The 19,977-nt window shown below is 40.6% G+C and overlaps 1 protein-coding gene across 6 annotated transcripts; it reads right to left on the reverse strand.

Annotated features, from left to right (window-relative positions):
• Positions 1-206: 206 nt before the first annotated feature.
• Positions 207-18,667, reverse strand: tdrd6 (tudor domain containing 6). 6 transcript variants are annotated; one of them, XM_034579299.1, is made up of 21 exons: positions 18,286-18,667; positions 11,658-17,115; positions 11,427-11,497; positions 11,224-11,304; positions 10,865-10,919; positions 10,709-10,782; positions 10,457-10,511; positions 10,073-10,167; positions 9,816-9,878; positions 8,330-8,384; positions 7,726-7,799; positions 7,560-7,614; positions 5,827-5,921; positions 5,584-5,646; positions 4,555-4,573; positions 3,767-3,834; positions 2,558-2,612; positions 2,383-2,426; positions 2,231-2,294; positions 1,964-2,026; positions 207-575 (listed from the first exon to the last, which is right to left on the reverse strand). In XM_034579299.1, the coding sequence occupies exons 2-21, from the start codon at positions 17,083-17,085 to the stop codon at positions 487-489; spliced, it is 6,666 nt and encodes a 2,221-aa protein (XP_034435190.1). In that variant the 5' UTR covers positions 17,086-17,115; positions 18,286-18,667; the 3' UTR covers positions 207-486. The 6 variants fall into 6 exon arrangements, with proteins under 6 accessions (XP_034435190.1, XP_034435185.1, XP_034435184.1 ...); XM_034579294.1 differs by lacking the exon at positions 9,816-9,878 and having other exon boundaries at positions 18,286-18,334; XM_034579293.1 differs by lacking the exon at positions 5,584-5,646 and having other exon boundaries at positions 18,286-18,334.
• Between the last annotated feature and the right edge of the window lie 1,310 nt (positions 18,668-19,977).

Raw genomic sequence — 19,977 nt, forward strand, 5'->3', positions numbered from 1 at the left:
AAAAAAAAACACGACTCAGCCCCTTAGATCTGTATAATATTTATTGAACTAACAGAAATGTCTCTTTAGCGCATGCATGTATCCACAACACAGAAACCTTTGGTAGCATTCTTTAACAAAATAACATTACAAGTCACAACCTTTCAAACCAGTCTTATCTTCAAAGAAAGACTCAATACTTCGTGGCAGTTTTTTTTTATCAGAACATATCGGTAACACAAAAGAGCTCCTGGTAACTGGGTGAGCACATAGATAGAGGCACTTTAAATTAGATAGTTGTTTTTCAAAAGGAACAATGTAAAAGAAAAATGTGAAAAGCAGAATGAGGACCTGCTGGGTCGACTCAATAAATCAACACTGCCATGAAACACCAGGAACAAACACAACAAAGAAAAGAGAACTTGTGTCTTATAACTTAAACATCTGCAGTCAACAAACTCAGTTTTGTTATGTGTGGCAGAGACAATAAAAGGAATCATAGGGCGGTTACTGCGGCCGCTGCTCAACAGGCAGATCATCAGCAGAACCGTCACAGATGACCAGAGAGAGATGAGTCACCTCGGACAGCTTGACGTCTGAGGGGAGGAAAGAACGACACATCACACACTGTCGAAGCGACAAGTCAAATGAACTGGGACACTGACGAAAGCAGCAGCGTTACTCCATCACATAAATATTACTTCATGATTGCAACACTTGTGGCAAACCAACATGATACGGGCAGAAACAGTGGCTTCAACTGTATTTGTGTTTATTGATAAATTAAATTTGTGTGTATGGTTCTGATGATAAAACATGAAAGTAACACTGCAACTGTAACAACTTACTCATGAGCAAAAAGTATGGAAGTAAATCTGTTTTTGAAATGTAAAAACCTTTGAATTTCTATAACTGAATACATTTGCATTGAAATTAAGTATTAGATATATTCCACTCTGAATTCAACACCCTGGACAGGGTGAGAATAAGAATCGTATGTTTCATTCTGGAAAAATAAATTCCACGTACAGTTATTTATTGTTAGTCTGTTTTCTGTTGCTGCAGCTTTTCAGACAGAAGAGATTTTATTTTGATCATTTCTAGATAATTTCTTCTTCCTCTTCTTGAAATAAAATTCCTGCTCACATCCCCGCTGGGAGGAACTAACACGGGACAATGACTCAGCATGACTTGACTGTCTCAAAATATTTTGTACACTAGAGTTTCTAATTCTTGACTAGAACAATAAACATGTTTGTTCAGTTTGATGATCAGTGACATGACAGCACACATGTAATTGTCATCGTTTTAACACAATCAGTTGTTCTGGTGACTTCTGAATGCTCTCATGGTGCAGTGAGGTTAACTGTGGAGGTTGTCTCTCACTGGACTGACTGAAAACTCATGCTGGTTTGACATAAACCACACTGCTGGCCATAATAAATGTTTCTACGAGGGCTGGACCAAACTTATATTGACTGATACATGTATACAAATATTAAAAACTACCAATGATCCTCAAGATGACGTTATCAAGCGCTAATGACAAAGAAATTGAATTAAGGCTCGGGATTTTACAGTTTAACAATAACCTTTATGATAAATTATAAATAAGAAATACAAATATTACCAAATATACAGAACTTGAAGAAAACAAAGTATCTTTTCCTAAAATGTAAACAAATCTTTTCTGCGTTTATTTTGAAAAATAAGTTTTCATATGAGCAAGTCTCAGCAGTCTGTGAATCATATCAGCTGATTTTTATCTAATAACAAATCATTCAGGCTCTAGATTTCAGACCGTGTGTGTCTAATTAACATTATATAATGTCAGTGGATTTAAAGCTCCAGAACACACATTTTACTTATATACTAGTTCTGTCAGTTAAAAAAAGTTTTCTGTTCACATTTGGATATCAGCCCTGTGAACCTCTGATAGAATCAACTCAACCATCAAAAGTCAATTTCTCCTCTGAATGGTTACCTCTTTGTTCGGGTGGTGAATGCACCAGCTGCTCAGTCTCTGTTTCAGTCTGTTGTTGCTGGTCTGAAAGAACAAGGAGAGATCAGTATAATGACGCCCACAAACAAGCAGGACATAGTTCTTCACTACATTAAAGTACTGGAATTACTTTTACTGTCAAACATGACGATCTTTATTAAATCAAGACAAATCCCCAACGATAGAGAGCCGACCTGTGAGGCCTTCTAATAAATATTTGCATGTTTTGTTGATCATTAAGTCTGATACCTCTGCAGGCGTCTGTCAGACAGCTCTCTGCCAAAACACGGGTCATCTCATCATCCAGGTGACTCTGAAGAGAAATAACAACAACCTCCACTTGTCACACATGTGATGACTTGCTGTATAATTGTAGACATGTGTTGATTGATCTCTATTACCATGTCTTGACAGCAGCTTTGTGGCTTTGTGTCACATGACAGAGCTGCAACCACAGAGACAGGTGAGTAATCGTTGTTACAAAAGGGAAAAGGAGTGAGACAAGCACGACACTTGTTCAAATCAAATATCCAATTGACAAATCAAAAGAAATAAAAAAGATAACAAAATGCAAACCAGGAAGTTTGTCTTCATGAAGATCTGAGGTCTCGTCTTCAGTCATGGAGTTATCCTAAAAACAAACAGTAGCAGAGCGTTCCAATACAGACCACAGCCCTGTTATACAGCTTATCCTATTGAGGGTAGAGGGGGGGAGCTGGAGTCAATCCCAGCTAACATTGAGCAAGGCACACCATGGGCAGGTTGCCAGTGTATCACAGGGCCAACATACAGAGACAAAACCATTTGCTCACATTCACACCTACAGTCTGCCTGTCTTTACACTGTGGGAGGAAGCCGGAGTACCCGAAGATTTTCTAAACCAAACTGTCAGAAACAGACTCCATGAGGCCCAACGTCCTCTAGTGGGACCTGTGCTCACAGCCCAGCCCAGTACAGCTCCACTGGCATTCACGATTAGTGAACAACAGAGTTGGCAGGTCCGCCACTGGCGCTCCGTTCTCTTCACAGGTGAGAGCAGGTTCACGCTGAGCACATGTGACGGGTGTGAAAGAGTCTGGAGACAACGTGGTGACCCTGATGCTGCCTGTAACATCATCCAGCATGATGTCCTCCTGTGGAGCCGCGTGCATCACAGTGGACATTTAGCCTAAACACATGGTGTGAAAGACCTTGTTTCTAGTCTAATTTGGTAAAGGTATTTTAAGGGTTTAAATCCACTGACATTATATACTGTTAATTAGATACTGTAGATTAAAAACTTGAGCCTGAATCATTTGTTCTTAGATAAACAATTATTTACACACAAGAGTGAAATTCCAAGGGAAAAAAATCTAATACATAATTTCAATGAAAATATATTCAGTTATAGAAATTCAAAGGCTTTTCAATGTTTGGGTGAAATATCCCTTTAAGCGCATCTGGCAAAAATCCAGACTAGCTAACTGTCTTCAGACTAAAATAATCCTGCTCATTCCCCTCCAGCTAACTGGGTCTTTTATATGCAGTGGGAGGAGTGGTGTGTCAATCATGAAGGAAGTTATCTTGTTTTTTAAACAAAGGAACACTGAGTGCTGAAGGTGGGGTTGCAGTCACATGCGATAGGTGTGTTGGCACCAAACCCTGTGCCTGGACAAAAAACTCCTTGTTTCAACTGATACACAGACAGTTGTGAATGACGTCAGACTACAAGTGATGCTGATAAACAAGTCGGAATCAAACCGGTTTAAAATGTATTTTCATTAAACAGAAATGGCTCCACTTTACCTGTATAGGCACGACCTCATCCTGTAGAGAAACGGGTCCTATTGCAATTTCACACACTGAGGGAGCTCCTGTACAGAAAATCACAATCCTTCACTATCATAACAGAAGACATGTTTACATGGCCCCCTGTATTACGATATGAACACAATTCACAGTCTGAATAAGACAATGTCATGTAAACATCATTTCCTGATTACCATAACCTGAATGAGGTCATACTCTGTATAAGTAATAGTTGAAGTAAGACATGTGGGTATTCTGACCGTAGTCAAATTATATAGACATGTCATACTCTTATTATAACGGCCTGTTGGGAGTTCTCACAGCATTTTATGACATCGACATACAGCAGTTACCAACTAGTTGATTGGGTTCAAGTGTGAACAAGCAGTAGGACATAATGTAGACTTGAGTCATAATCAGACTATGATCTGTAACATGTAAACAGAAATCTGAATTTAATATTCTAAATAATAATTGTCTTATTCAGAATAAGGTCAGTAGTTGGAAAAGTGCTGCCCTGGTAAACGGTCACTGTGAGAACACAACAGGAACAAACAAGCAGAGCAGTTATGGATCATTCTGTACACATGGCAGTTGAGTTGTTCTGGAGGTTGTGATAGTTAATGTCCAGCGGTACAAGCATTAAACAAACTCCCTCTGTGATAAATACACTGCAATGTAATAGTTGTCCTATGTACATGTGAGCATGAGTCTTGTGACCTAAGCCTGCAGTGTTTATTAAACCCACCTTAAATATTGTGTAATAGTTCTTAGAAACGACTCACCCTCTGATTCACTCTCAACCTAGAATTAAAGAAATTACCAAATTGTAATGTCAAGAGATACAATTCAAGACAAATAACTTGAAAAATAATCTTCTATTGATTACCATTCAGATAAATGCACATTAAATTAAACATGAATAAAGTTATATTTACACACACTCACTAAGCATTTTATAAGGATCACCTATACACCTGCTTATTCATGAAATTATCCAATCAGACAATCATGTGGCATCATTTTCCCAATCAGAATGGAGAACAACTGATCTCAGTGACTCTGACCAGGGCCTGATCCTTGGTGCTAGATGGGCTGTTTCGAGTATTTCTCAAACTGCTGATCTCCTCAGGTTTTCTCACACACAACAGTTTCTAGAGTTTTTACTCAGAATGGTGCTGAAAAACATAAAACATCCATTGAGCGGCAGTCGTGTGGCTGGAAACGCCTTGCTGAAGAGAGAGGTCAAAGGAGAATGGTCAGACAGCAGAGCAGGCAGCGACAGCAGAAATCCTCTGTCAGCCAAAAACTGAAATCTGAGGCTGCAGTGAGACAGATTCAACAAAAGTGGACAGTTGAGGACTAGAAAAACGTAGACTGGTCGGAAGAATCTGGATTTCTGCTGAGGTTGAAGAAGATGGGAACAGAATCTTGAGTCAACAGAATGAAGTCATGGAGTCAACCTGCCTTATGTAAGAGTCCAGGCTGTTGCCACTGGTGTAATGATGTGGGGAAAGCTTCCTTATCACAGTTTGGGCCCTTAATAAAAATCAATCAGGGCTTTAATGCCACAGTCTGAGTGTTGTTGCCGACCATGTCCGTCCCTTTATGGACAGTTTCTAATGTCATCATGGAGTAGAATCGTAAAGGAGGAGCGAGTCCAACAGTTTGTAAAATTCATGTCACAAAGAATTGAGGCTGTTCTGAGAGGAATGTGAGGAACTACCCAGTATTAGTATGGTGTTCCAAATAAAGGGCTCAGTGAGTGTCCACCACAGACAGTAGTTAACATACACAACAGCAGTATTGTATACCTCATTTGATTCTTTAGCCATCGTCTTATGCAGATCATCTTTTACATCAGAACCAACTTGCTCCTAGGGAAATTTAAGAAAATGAAATTGAGAAAATTCTGTATCAATTTAGATATATTATATATGTATTTACAATAAATGTTTTCAAATAAAAAGTCTCATTTTAATCAAGTCAAAAATGAAATTCACTGGAGGTGAAACTAAGCCTGAACTTGCAGATGCATAAACTGCGTGGAAACTCACTGGGATGCATTGTAACTTGCTCTTTTCAGTCAGGCTGATGACATCCTCTACCATTTCCCTTGTGGGTTTCTCATCATCACTTGGCTCATATGGATCTGCAGTGCAAACAGACAAGTCAAATCACAATCCAACAAATTCAACATGACACACAATTCATTTGAAAGTATTTGCTCCGCTCGTCTGTGGTGCCTCACTTAGCTGCCTCACTTAGGTGGAAAGAGCAGGTGAGCCCACAGATTTGTTGTCATTGAACTTTCACACACCTCTTCTCAGATGCTGTGGTGTTGTGATTGTCCACTCAGAACAGTTTTGATCTCTAATATCCTCTATTTTCATAACAAAACAACAATATATTACTGACTTACTTTACTGATAGAGTGGATGCAATAGGTCAAGCTGACAGTGATTGCCCTCTGCTGGATCATGAGGCAAACTACATTAAAAAAAACAGTCTAATGTGTTTCTAGACCAGGGGTATTCAACTAAAATGTAAAGAGGTCCAGTTAGAGAAAATTTCTTGAAGCAAAGGTCCGGAAGATCATAATGTTTAACTATTTAGTGTGATATATATATTTAAGTAGCCTAGTAGTTGTATCAACATCTGCATGTACTAAATACCTGACTGTCAAATCAAATGAATTCAGTACGATTCAAAAACTTTGACATAGAACGTAACATAGAACTGAACATATATGTATGATTGCAGATATGTATAATGTTCTCTCATTAACTAAATAAAAGTAGGGCTGCATTTCAAAATAAGAGAAAATAAATAAAATGTGAAAATTGTGCATGTTCAAATAAAGGGCTTAACTTCAGAAAAATTAAATAAAGGGAGCAAAAGCTTGAATTTCCCTATTTCTGTTTCACATCTTGACTCAAAAGTCGCAACCAATTTTACAGATAATAAATCTCAACACATCTTAACAATTGAACAGTTTTAGAATCACTTTCTTCCCCTCTTATATCCCACTCCCCCACTTTGTTCGTCTGTTTCTCTCCCTTTCTCCGTCTCACTCTGTTTCTCTCCCTTTCTCCATCTCACTCCTCTGTTTCTCTCCCTTTCTCCGTCTCACTCCTGTTTCTCTCCCTTTCTCCATCTCACTCCTCTGTTTCTCTCCCTTTCTCCGTCTCACTCCTGTTTCTCTCCCTTTCTCCGGCTCACTCTGTTTCTCTCCCTTTGTTTTCTCTACCTGTATCTCTATCTGTCTTTTTCTTTCTACCGTCTTTTCATGTGTAACTTGCCTCTAACTCTCATCTGTCTGCACTGTAGAGTCGCAATGTTTACCGCCTGGAATGCACAGACTTGATTGGCTGAGTGGTATCACGTGGGATGGCTTAACTCGCATGCAATTGGTCTGTGCGTTTCCTCATCCGCTAAACCACTACCGTAAAGACTACAGAAGCTGCGCCGGTTACAAATAGAAGCGCCCCGTCAGATTTTAAATCATAACCTTCTGTTTTGGCTGTAGGTCCGGGTCCGTACGGGACGGCTTCTGGGTCCAGACCCGGACCGCAGTCCGCCTGTTAGTGACCTCTGTTCTAGACTATATTTTGAATTCAAACAGGTCATAACAGTACTAATATAAACTCTCCCCCCCCCACGTTTGAATGAATGTTTGAATTTTGGATAAAAAGGTGACAGCCTGAACACACACATATAAGAGAACATTGCAAAAACCCTGAATGGTGTCTACAAAAGTCATTTGAAGACTGAGGTGACGGCAGCAAACCTGATTCTGTATCCTCATGAGGAGATAAGGTCTCGTCTTCAGTCATCAAGTCAATCTAAAACAGATCAGATCATCAATCACTGACCTGAAGGCATCATCTGATGCACTGTGTTGATGATTTGATGTAAAACTGTCTTATGAATGTTATCAATTTAGTGAACATTACTTTGAAACGTGGGGCAATGCATGGCACCTCTGTGACATCACTTCCAGCTGCAATGTCCTGCTCTGAAGGAGCATCTGTGAAGACAAGAACAACCACACTCCATTTCAGACACAGTATTACACTATTCTTTGTGACTATTTAATAAAACTTTTAACCTATTGTGTACAAACCAAAAATGCAGAGTTGTTCTCTGTGGGAGTTGCCTACAGCTAGAGTCTGTTGTGGGCAAAGACTTACTTTTTTCCAGATCATCTAATTGCCTAAGCATAGGCGTGTGTGTGCGTCTGCTCGTCTCTGTCGTGCTTCACACAAACTGATGATCACATGTATTTAGTCATTATGTTGGTGTTGGATCATGAATCTGGATCGTTCCAGTCACTATAACACTGATGTCCTGGCTGTGCGCCTCACATTACGTCTCGTGTTGTGTGTGGCAGGTGAAGAACTATGTGTAAGTATGGGATAACAGTATTTTTATTAAAAACACTAGCATGCAACATATCTCTCATCTCACGTAGTACGTTTGCCTCACATTTGTCCCCCCTGTTAACAACAATCCCAAAATCTCTAGAGTGCTGTGCGATTTGAAATTGGAACCACTCACCACACAAAAGCTGAGCAGGAAGCAGAGGAGAGGGCAGCAACAATTCAGTCTGAATCTGTGAGAAGACAAACACAGTTAATGGTAAAAGGAATAAATATCGAACACTTCACTAGTCTTAGCCAATCAAAGCAATTTACATTTCAGGTTACTTTTGCCCACTTAAACAAATATTCATATGGAACGTCTTCAATACACAGAGTGCTTCTGTAACACACTGATAGTTCATCATTAGAAGCAATTTTAAGCATCAAAGATACTTCGACATGTGGACAAGAGAAGCTCAGGATCCATCTACCAACCTTCCAATTACACCCGCTCTACCTACTGTTCACTTATAAGAAAGAATTAACAGTTTTGTGTAATAACTTTGACACAGAATACCAGAAACTTTCTAGACAACTGCTTTGTATGGAAAAGAGGAAAAGCTCATCACTCTGAATCTCAGCAAAACCACACCCATCTGCTTTGACATTTCTCCAGACATTGACCAATTTTACAATACAATTTATGATGAATTAACTTGAAAAAATAATGTTCTATTGATTACTATTCAGATAAATGTATATTAAAGTAAATGTGAATAAAGTTATATTTACACACACATACACAATCACTGAGCATTTTATAAGGATCACCTATACACCTGCTTATTCGTGAAATTATTCAATCAGACAATCATGTGGCATCATGTTAATTTTCCCAATCAGAATGGAGAACAACTGATCTCAGTGACTCTGACCAGGGCCTGATCCTTGGTGCTGGACGGGCTGTTTCGAGTATTTCTCAAACTGCTGATCTCCTCAGATTTTCTCACACACAACAGTTTCTAGAGTTTTTACTCAGAATGGTGCTGAAAAACATAAAACATCCATTGAGCGGCAGTCGTGTGGCTGGAAACGCCTTGCTGAAGAGAGAGGTCAAAGGAGAATGGTCAGACAGCAGAGCAGGCAGCGACAGCAGAAATCCTCTGTCAGCCAAAAACTGAAATCTGAGGCTGCAGTGAGACAGATTCAACCAAAGTGGACAGTTGAGGACTAGAAAAACGTAGACTGGTCGGAAGAATCTGGATTTCTGCTGAGGTTGAAGAAGATGGGAACAGAATCTGGAGTCAACAGAATGAAGCCATGGAGTCAACCTGCCTTATGTAAGAGTCCAGGCTGTTGCCACTGGTGTAATGATGTGGGGAAAGCTTCCTTATCACACTTTGGGCCCTTAATAAAAATCAATCAGGGCTTTAATGCCACAGTCTGAGTGTTGTTGCCGCCCACGTCCGTCCCTTTATGGACAGTTTCTAATGTCATCATGGAGTAGAATCGTAAAGGAGGAGCGAGTCCAACAGTTTGTAAAATTCATGTCACAAAGAATTGAGGCTGTTCTGAGAGGAATGTGAGGAACTACCCAGTATTAGTATGGTGTTCCAAATAAAGGGCTCAGTGAGTGTCCACTACAGACAGTAGTTAACATACACAACAGCAGTATCGTATACCTCATTTGATTCTATAGCCATCGTCTTATGCAGATCATCTTTTACATCAGAACCAACTTGCTCCTGGGGAAATTTAAGAAAATGAAATTGAGAAAATTGTGTATCAATTTAGATATATTATATATGTATTTACAGTAAATGTTTTCAAATAAAAAGTCTAATTTAAAGCAAGTCAAAAATTAATTTCACTGGCGGTGAAACTAAGCCTGAACTTTATATAAAAAGACAGCAGATGCATAAACTGAGTGGAAACTCACTGGGATGCATTTTAACTTGCTCTTTTCAGTCAGGCTGATGACATCCTCTACCATTTCCCTTGTGGGTTTCTCATCATCACTTGGCTCATATGGATCTGCAGTGCAAACAGACAAAAGTCACATCACATTCAAACAAATTTGACATGACACACACAATTCATTTGAAAGTATTTGCTCTGCTCGTCTAATGTGCTTCTAGACTATATTTTTGAATTCAAACAGGTCATAACAGTACTAATCTGAACTTCTCCCCCCACGTTTGAATGAATGTTTGAATTTTGGATAAAAAGTGACAGCCTGAACACACATATATATGAGAACATTGCAAAAACCCTGAATGGTGTCTACAAAAGTAATTTAAAGACTGAGGTGACAGCAGCAAACCTGATTCTGTATCCTCATGAGGAGATAAGGTCTCGTCTTCAGTCATCAAGTCAATCTAAAACAGATCAGATCATCAATCACTGACCTGAAGGCACCATCTGATGCACTGTGTTGATAATTTGATGTAAAACTGTCTTATGAAGGTTATCAATTCAGTGATGCACAGTAACAAGTCCAGTTGATTATTTACACATCACAAGAAAAGTAGTATTGGAAAACCTCCATACAAGTACCGAATTTCCACAACATTACCTCGAAACGTGGGGCAATGCATGGCACCTCTGTGACATCACTTCTAGCTGCAAGTTCCTGCTCTGTAGGAGCATCTGTGAACATAAAATAATCACACTCCATTTCATACACAGTATTACACTATTCTTTGTGACTGTTTAATAATACTCTTCATACCACACAAAAGCTGAGCAGGAAGCAGAAGAGAGGGCAGCAATAATTCAGTCTGAATCTGTGAGAAGACAAACAGTTAATGGTAAAAGGAATAAATATCGAACACTTCACTACTCTTTGCCAATCAAAGCAATTTATACTTCAGGTTACTTTTGCTGCCTCACACACATATTCATATGGAACTTCTTCTATACACAGAGTGCTTCTGTAACACACTGATAGTTCATCATTAGAGGCAATTTTAATTATCAAAGATGATTTGACATGTGGACAAGAGAAGCTCAGGATCAAACTACCAACCGTAATTTGCAAGGTTTTCATTATTATATATATTGATGATTGACATAAACAAATGCATGTACCTGCTCCAAGTCTGTAGAAATCAGATCAATCATCTCATGCTGATAAATGCTCTTCCTTTGACAAACAGCTGCACGTGGAACCTTCGCAAAAGAACAATACATTAGACGTCATCAAGTCCATCTACCCAGATGCAAAATGAAATAATGGAAAGGTCAATATCTTCACATGCAGAATATGCAAAAGTCACTGTAACAAAATTTACCATTTTCCCTGCTGACCGGCTGGTCAGAGAAACGTCACTTGGGATATGAGTCTTGCTGTCATTTGTTGGAGCTGGATGAGAAAATGAAAAACATAACCTAAATTATTAGCTTCATACAACAGGTTACACTCAGCTGTGACATGACAAGCTCAGAATACAAAAATCTTTGCATATTAACATTTCCAGAAACTAAATATTCAGACACTAAAGCGAAATGAATGTGCTGCTTACCAAAGTCAATCATGGAGTGAAAGCTGCTTCCCATGTTGTAGGTTCTCATTTCTGCAGCTGAAGACTCCAGGTCTGCCGGTAGGATCTCAGAACCGTCCATGGCCTCCTCTCGGGTCCAATCCAGTAGAGAATTTCCGTCATCTGGCCCAACAGTGTCCGTCACTGAAGCACCCTCCTCTTCAGAGCCTTTTTTAGTTTCACACACATCCTCGTCACAGCTTAAGATCAAATTACTTTGGTCAGAATGTGCAGGTAACGGGATGTCTTCTCTATGCTCTCTCTGAGGGTGATTGCAAGCAGCATCTGGATCCGTTTCTTGTTTTGTGGGATACTCCGTTTGATCCTCAGGCAGTGCAGCCTCTTCCAAAGTTGAGTCACATTGTTCACCTGCATTTGGTTTGTTTTCTGTTGTGGAGCATTTCCACCAGTTTTTCATCACCTCATTTATCACCTGGCCGTCACATTCCATCTGCACAGAGTATTTGATGTTCTCTTCTTCTCTGGTTACTTTGGTGACAGTCAGCTGTAACAACTTGTCTGTCGTAAGTGTGAACAGCTCATCTACTGCGCCACTGTCCCAGGATCCACATGAAGAATCAAAGCCTTCAAGCTCGCACAAAAATGCCTGTGGAGGAGCTTCCACTAAATGAGGGGGCATTTCCCTCACGTCTGCAACATTGACTTGGGACTTGTTTCCATAGTCTACGAAGAGAACAGACAGCTTGTCTCCCTCAGTGTCGATGACCTCCGCACGGTACCAGAGATGATCGTCCGAAAAGAGAACAATGCATGGGCTGCCAGGGGAGAGGGTGCCTAGGTCAACATGTTTGTGATCGGCTGCATTCCCAACTTCTGAGACACCAGATGTTATCTTGTCCAGTTCTTCTGTGTCAGCAGATTGACACCAAAAGGAAAGAGCATAATTTATAGATGTGATGTAGCTTTGTAACTGCTGTTCCTCTAAAAACTCTACTTGACTGTAATTTAGAGGGCGAGAGTTCAGTGGCAGTTTCTCTGGGGTCTGGGCAGGTTTTTCCTCAACTTCTTCATGGTTCTCTGAGGTGGATTCAGAAGCATTGGCTGAACACTTGGTAGTTACTTTACATATGAGATTCACACCACTATCCTCCAGACTGACTTCCCACACAGATCCTGACTGCCTGATAAACCGGCATTTGAGCTTCTTGTCTCCATCACCACATAAGGCTTCTTTAATAGCTGACAGCACTTTAGGATCAAGCATGTCCTCTTTTCCATGATCTGCAACATTGCTCAGCATGCAGTGTGTGCTGTACATGGGTAGCAGCAAGAAAGACTTGTGGAGTCTGGCCATCTTGGACATTTGCGTCATTGCTGTGTTTCCAAAATCAATAAACTCAACGAGAGCCATTGTGTTGTTGTGGATTTCTCTTACAACTGCACGATACCACATGGAGTCATCTGCAAACTCTGCTTGAACAAGGTCACCTGGATTTACATCTTTGACGTCATTGGTTTTTGGGATTGATATTGAATCATTGAGCTTTTCAGAAATAGAGAATATTTCATCCTCGTCCCTGAAGAGTTGAACGTGAAAACTCGATGGGCTGTTGTAGTGTGAGACATAAACCTCTGCTTCCATACCTGGTGTGATAGATTTTGATGGCAGGTCTGCAAGTTTAGGAAGTTTTTCAACATTGCCTTCTATCTGAGAGTCTGCACCAGGTGATATGGACTTGATCAGCTGGTCGGTGTCAGTGGGGACATTTTCCTCTCTTGGTCTGACTTGGGCACCCGCAGGCTCATAACCATATCCCATATTTCTCAGTGTGGTCCCACTTGACTGTCTTTGGTGAGGAGGTTTGTACAGCTGTATCGGAACAGCTTTGACCTTTTGACCATTTTCATTAACATGGCGCAAAGGCTTCGGTGCAGACTGCAGATTTGTGTTGGTAGATTTAGAGTCATCTCTGATTTGATTAGCTGTTTTGGGGGCAGAGAGTTGTTTTGGCACATTTTTTGCCAAAGTGTCAAATGATTTCCGGTAGACAACCTGCTCATTTGTGTGCATCTCAATCTGAAACCTCTTCTTGATCTTTGAATTTATCTGAGTGCCTCCTTGATATAGTTCAACCAGCAGTTTACCATCGGGTTCTCTGGCCACAACTACTGCTTGGAATTTAGATTCGGTTGCACATGTCTCAAACCAGCTGTTCACCTCACTTGGAACTTTGGCAGGGAGATCTGACAGACCACACACAACTGCTTGCACAGGCACAGACATGATGTCATTAGCTTCTATAGGTACTGGAAGCAAGTCAGACTTGGCCACCTCAATAGTGTCACCATAGTCCACAAAGTGAACCCGGATTGCTGGCTTTGTGGCCTGGATTTGACCCCTGTACCAGTGTCCATCAGTGTACTTGGCAAAGCACAAAGTTCTTAAGACTCCTGGGAGCTTTACATTCTCTAGCTGATGGCAGACTTGACTAACCTTGTTCTTGAGATCTTCCATCACATCAGTATTCCTCTCAAGCTGGCAGTAGAACTGATTGACATTGTTCACACATGTCACTGTGATCTGTTCCTCTGTGCCAGTTTTGACATTGTGCGATGAGAAGTAGTATGAGTCCAGGCGGACAGTTGGCTCAGAGACTTTCTTGGGAGGGGCACTTTTGACAAGATTGACCATGCTGGTGCAGACACTCTCAAAGGGAGTTTCCAGATCCACAATGTTGAAAATGATCTTCTGATCACTGTACATGACAGCATATATGGTGCACTTTAAAATCACAAAGTTGGATGCAGCAGTTTCCACAAAGTTGTGGAATCTTGCTGTTGCCTCCTGATTCCAGTCATTGATGGCAGATGTGGGGTCCATAGGGTTTAACAGACTGCATCGAAAGGATTGTCCAGGCAGAGTGAGAAATTCTGGGCATATCCTCCTCAGGTCATAGAGGGAGATGGTTTCTGTCTGGCCATAGTCAACAAACAACACATCCACACGAGGTTTTTCATGTTTGTGAATCACAATGGCCCTGTACCACATTCCATTATCAGGGTGGCGAGCAACACAAGCTGTTTCAACAACAGGCTGAAATTCACTGCCTACATAATGAGCCTGTATATCATGCATTAGCAATTTCAAGTGCCCTGCATTGTGCACGAGCTGGCACCAGAAATCATTTGGGCTTTTGATGTGGGACACAGAGACATCTAGGATACTCCCAATGTGAAACATGTGCTCCTTGAATGAAGGAATTCTCCTTTCATTGATGGCAGGGCCAACAGTGTTTTGTGCCTTGAGACATATCCCCTTGTTCCCATACATATCTGCAAGTCTGTCGTGTGGATGTTGTGTGGGAGGCAGAATAGCAGGTGGTATAGTGACATTGGCTTTGGGTTGTCGCTTTGTCTCAGCCTTTTCAGTAAGGTTATAAGTACACATCAGTGTACTGAGATCTCTTTCTTCATGAGCTTCAGGATCTGTTAGTTGAACAACATAGCCATCATCATATTTTGCTGTCACGTGTACATTTAGTGCTTTATCTGTGACTGCTTTGATGAAATATTCAGAGGCACGTGGACTCCATCTCCCATCTTTGGGTCTGACATCAGCCAGGGTGCATTTAAGTGCAAGTCTTGGCAGCTTTTTGAACTCGTCAGGAAGGGTCCTGATGTTCATAATTTTAACAACTTCAGTGTTTCCATAATCAACAGAGAACACCTTGACTTGTGTCTCACCTACTTCAGACACAATTGCTCTGTAGAAGACACCATCTTCGGCCTTGGCAGCACAGTACAACCCTACAGTTGGATTCATCACCACATCTTTATTTTCTGAATCTTTGTGCAAATGATAGATCCTATCCATCAGTTCATCCAGCTCCTGAGCATAGTTCTGTGTTTGGATCCAAAACTCTGATGGGTTGGATACATGCTGAACAACTGCAACATGTGAAGAGTTTAGGGAGAGGTCTTCTGCAGGTAACTCCTCAGGTATTCCTTTCTGTTCTTTTTCCTCTGCAGCTTTTGTAGAAGTTGACGTCTTTCTTTGACATCTTTCTTGCTGGGCTTGATGCTCACGGCTGTATGCAGGGCTACGGATAGCATAATCTCCAAGTGTTTTCTCACACTCCATTAAACAACTCTCCTTGGACCCAAACAACTTGTTGATATTTGTATTTTCATCACCAAATAGCGTGACGTAGTTAACACCCTCAGACATGCTCTGGTACTCAAATTTAGCGATTACAGTCTTGTGCAGAAGAAGGTTCCGGAGAAGGTCAATCTGGCTGGATGTCCAATCAACCCCTTTGTCAACGATTCCATGGAGGGAACAGATGTAGGTCACAACGGGCATCCTGAAGAATTCTGAAGCCAGTGGTCCCACATTCTCCACTTGAACAAACTGTTTTGTTCCATAGTCAACATTAAACACTTCCACCACTCCATTGGCTGGGAAAACCTGTTGAAGGACAGAGCGATGCCATCTGCCATCATTTCCTCTTGCAGCACAGGGAAAACTAATCATTTCTGGACCCACGGTGCAATTGGTCATTCTGCCCTCACAGAATTTTGTGATTTTCTCTGAGAGTTTCTTCAGCTCTTGTGAGAAGACCTTCAACTGGCAGAAAATCTTCTGCGGACTTGTCACTTCTGTGACTATGACGGTCTCCACAGTTCCAGCTGGAAGCTCTGGGACCATGAACTGATCTTGCATGTGCAGTCGCACACCTGCTCCCATGGAGATCTGGTGACTCTCTGGCGACACTTGAACGACACTATTGGACTTTAGTGACATGAGCACAAATTCCTGGAACATGTCTGGAGACACCTTCTTGGCAAATCCCATCTCATACATTTGTTTGGATATACAGGGGATGTGCAAGAGAAATGTCCTGTAGGCCACCAGTACATCTTGAACATGTGCTTTCAAAGACTTCCCGGAGAGAGATCTCAGATATTCGAGAGCCACTGGAGACCATCTGCTCTCAGTCGAGAGTGGCAACACATTAGCTAACACACAAAATTCCACTTCAGGTGGAAGGTGGAAGTGCTCCTTCTTACCCCATGCCAGCTTACTTGTATTGGTGCAAGACGTCACCCCTTTGTCAATGAGAAACAAACTGTATTTTGAGCCATTTCTAGAGACTATGCGGGCCCTGTTCCAAATATCATCTATCTGGACCAAGCACTGGTCACCAGGACTTCCTTCAAACTCTTGAAATGCCTTTTCAGGTGACTGAATGTCTTTAGCCAGGCACTCATAATCTACGGCGCTGTCCTGACTGAACTTTCCCCAGAACTCTACAAGCACACAAAGGGGATGCAAGTGGACCCTGGTTATGAGAATTGTTACTTCTGATCCTCGTATAGGGAGTCTGAGTGTTGATGACATTTTGGCAGTTTCATGAATTCCAGCTACCCATGATCTGTCACCTCTCATGAACACTGCAGTGAAAGCATTGGATGTTATCTGAAAAACATACAAACAAACACACAAACAAACACGTACCTTAAAACACAGGCCTCCATTCCAATTTGTATGTGGTCTTCAGAGACATTACTCGTGTGACAGCTTAACTAACTAAAATTGATTAATCATTATAAAATGAAAACATGTAAAAATAGTGCTTACAAATGTAGCAGAACATGACATAAATAAAATGTAATCCCTTCATTGTTTAAACACTTAAAAATGCCAACAACTTTATAAATTGAATTGGTGTCTCTCAAGCACATGATCATAGGGTATGGGCAATATGGCCAAAATTAAATGTCACATTTTGTGATATGGCTGTTGATGAAAATAATTGGGATGATTATTGATAGTTTTATTGCCCAGCTCTACATGATTATAAATATTTTGTAATGTGCTACTCATAGGCATGTGTAATAGATTAATGACTTTTTACCAAACACAAATACGTCTGTAATATACATGTAAATCACAGTCGCTAATTTGTTGCCATTGTAATGCGAGTGTACAGCTGCAGTCCAATGTTGGTGGACAGCTCGTGCCCTCCGTCAATGTCAACCTCAGATTTGACTTCATCTGAATAAACTCAATGACAACAGCACCAACACGTGATCTTCATCATTAGCTGCTACAGGCACACAATATTTCTCATAATTTTGTTCGGTGAATCCTGTTGAATACAATGAGCCATAATTTAACACCAGTAATGTGTTAGATTTTGGTTTTATTATTAAGAATAGAAGGAAGATAAAACCCATTCATGGTAACAGAGCTGTCACATTCTGCGTTTAACACCGGCAATGGATCGTTTAAACAGACTGAAATGTTTAGCTAACCAATTGTTGGTTATGGATGGTGATTTTTTTCATCATGAGCAAGTGTGATTTATTTCTCCGCTTTTCCAGGAAATCCACAAACTCCAGCGCTAATTTCCCCTGAAACTCACGACATGTGCTCGGGTTGTGACTGTTAGCTAACTTCCCATTACACTCAGACGTAGATTAGCCGCTGCTAAGCGTTAGCTTCTCACGGCACCGCACCCATTAGCATCATACATTAAGATGGCAGGCAACAGGTGCTACATGACCTGCGGGCGGATTAGCATGACGGTCCCGCGGTTTGAACATGACTCGACAGCGAATGAAGAAGTAAAACACAACGACTCACCTTGTTTTAAGTCCTGCGGATCCTAGAGTCTCCTCAAACCCCGTGATGATGATGGTGGTAACTTTAATTAAACCCCGGATCACTTCACCTCGACCGCATGAGCTGTTCACATCCTCCGAACTTCAGTCCTATTCCCCTGGTTTGTTCGGATGTGTCAGAAAAACTGTTTGACTGCCTCCGAAAATACCGTCATAAAATACAAAGAAAAACTCCACAGCAAACCGACGTTAGTTAGTTGGTTAGTAAGTACGTTAGATGGTTAGTTGGTTAGCGGCTAACGTTAACTAGCCCGAATCCACCCGCGTGCATTCACCTCAAAAGGTTTTCCCCCTTTTTCTCGTCGAGCCGGAAGTGGCGCTGTTGTCCCCTGACGCAAGTGAGTGCGCAGCGCAGCAGATTCGTTACTTTACTTTATTTCACACAACGTAAATACAAACAATCAAATGTTATGTTAGAATGACTTGTGTGAAAAACACACCCATATATAACAAAGACCAAGATAGAGTCTGTAGTTTTACTTTACTTTATTTCACACAGCATAAATACAAAATACACAAATGAGATGTTTAAAAGCCAAACAATTACAAAAAATAAAATACAAAACACAAAATCTTTAACACAGGTTTAAATAGAGTGGGCCTACATTTATTGTAACATCTATGTCCAGTTTTCATTGTCATCTAAAATGTGCTGTGTGGTTTTTATGATGTCTGCCATTTGTAACAAAAACCACGCTGTATTTCATTGTACATTCTGTTTATTTAAGGGCAGATTTCACATTCACAAAAGTTTGTTTAAAATCTTTCTGAATGAAATACAATGATACATGCAAAAAGTGTTAAGACTCTCGATATGTGTATTTGTTTGAGTATTTAAATTCCAAAAAGGGCTTTTCTCTTTTGTTTTCTTTCATTTTCTTTTCTTCCCACATTCACATGGGCTACACATTCAGAATAGCTAATACTTTAATCTTTACAAAATAGAGACCTGGAAAATATTTCCACACATCTCAAATATATATGATACAAATATATAGTATGTGTCTTTTTCTGTGTTTGTAGAGAGATATATTTCTTTCTTGAAAAGACAAACAAGTCGCCAAGCATTAAAAGGTCTTCCTCCAGTCTGTGTAAACTGTTTCATGTCTTGAAGGGACTGCATTGATTTCTCAGTATGTGTTGGATCAAAGAAACCCTTTGAAGGTCTGATGAGGAAAGTGTTGCTTTATAGGAGGTATTTTATCAGCACCTCCTCCTGCACAGACAGACAGGATGAAAGTGAAGGAAACTAGATATACTAGAAACATGACGCAGATGTTTTGAGTCATGCATTGTTTGTAGACAAGAGCAGCAGCATGTTAAAGTGTCCCCACAGATCATTTTGTTGCATTAGTTTAAATATGAACACATTGATTATTGCTTAAACAATGTACGAGTGTATCGTCTCTCTCTGGTGTCTTGTCTTCTCTCTTGCATAAGCATGATACCAATAGAAGTGAAGCTAACACTGACCATTTCATCACATGTTTGAGACCTGCCACACAGACACTTCTGCAATCAAGTCCTCACCCACAACAGTCAGCATTTCATCTTTTCAAATAGTCTGTCGGAGAATTACAACAATAAGTTATCTTCTCCTGTGTCCATATGTCATGTTGTTTGAATCTGCAGCCTGGATGTATCAATGACATTC

This window comes from Hippoglossus hippoglossus, chromosome 24 (assembly GCF_009819705.1).
Source record: "Hippoglossus hippoglossus isolate fHipHip1 chromosome 24, fHipHip1.pri, whole genome shotgun sequence".
Classification (NCBI taxonomy): Eukaryota; Metazoa; Chordata; class Actinopteri; order Pleuronectiformes; family Pleuronectidae; genus Hippoglossus; species Hippoglossus hippoglossus.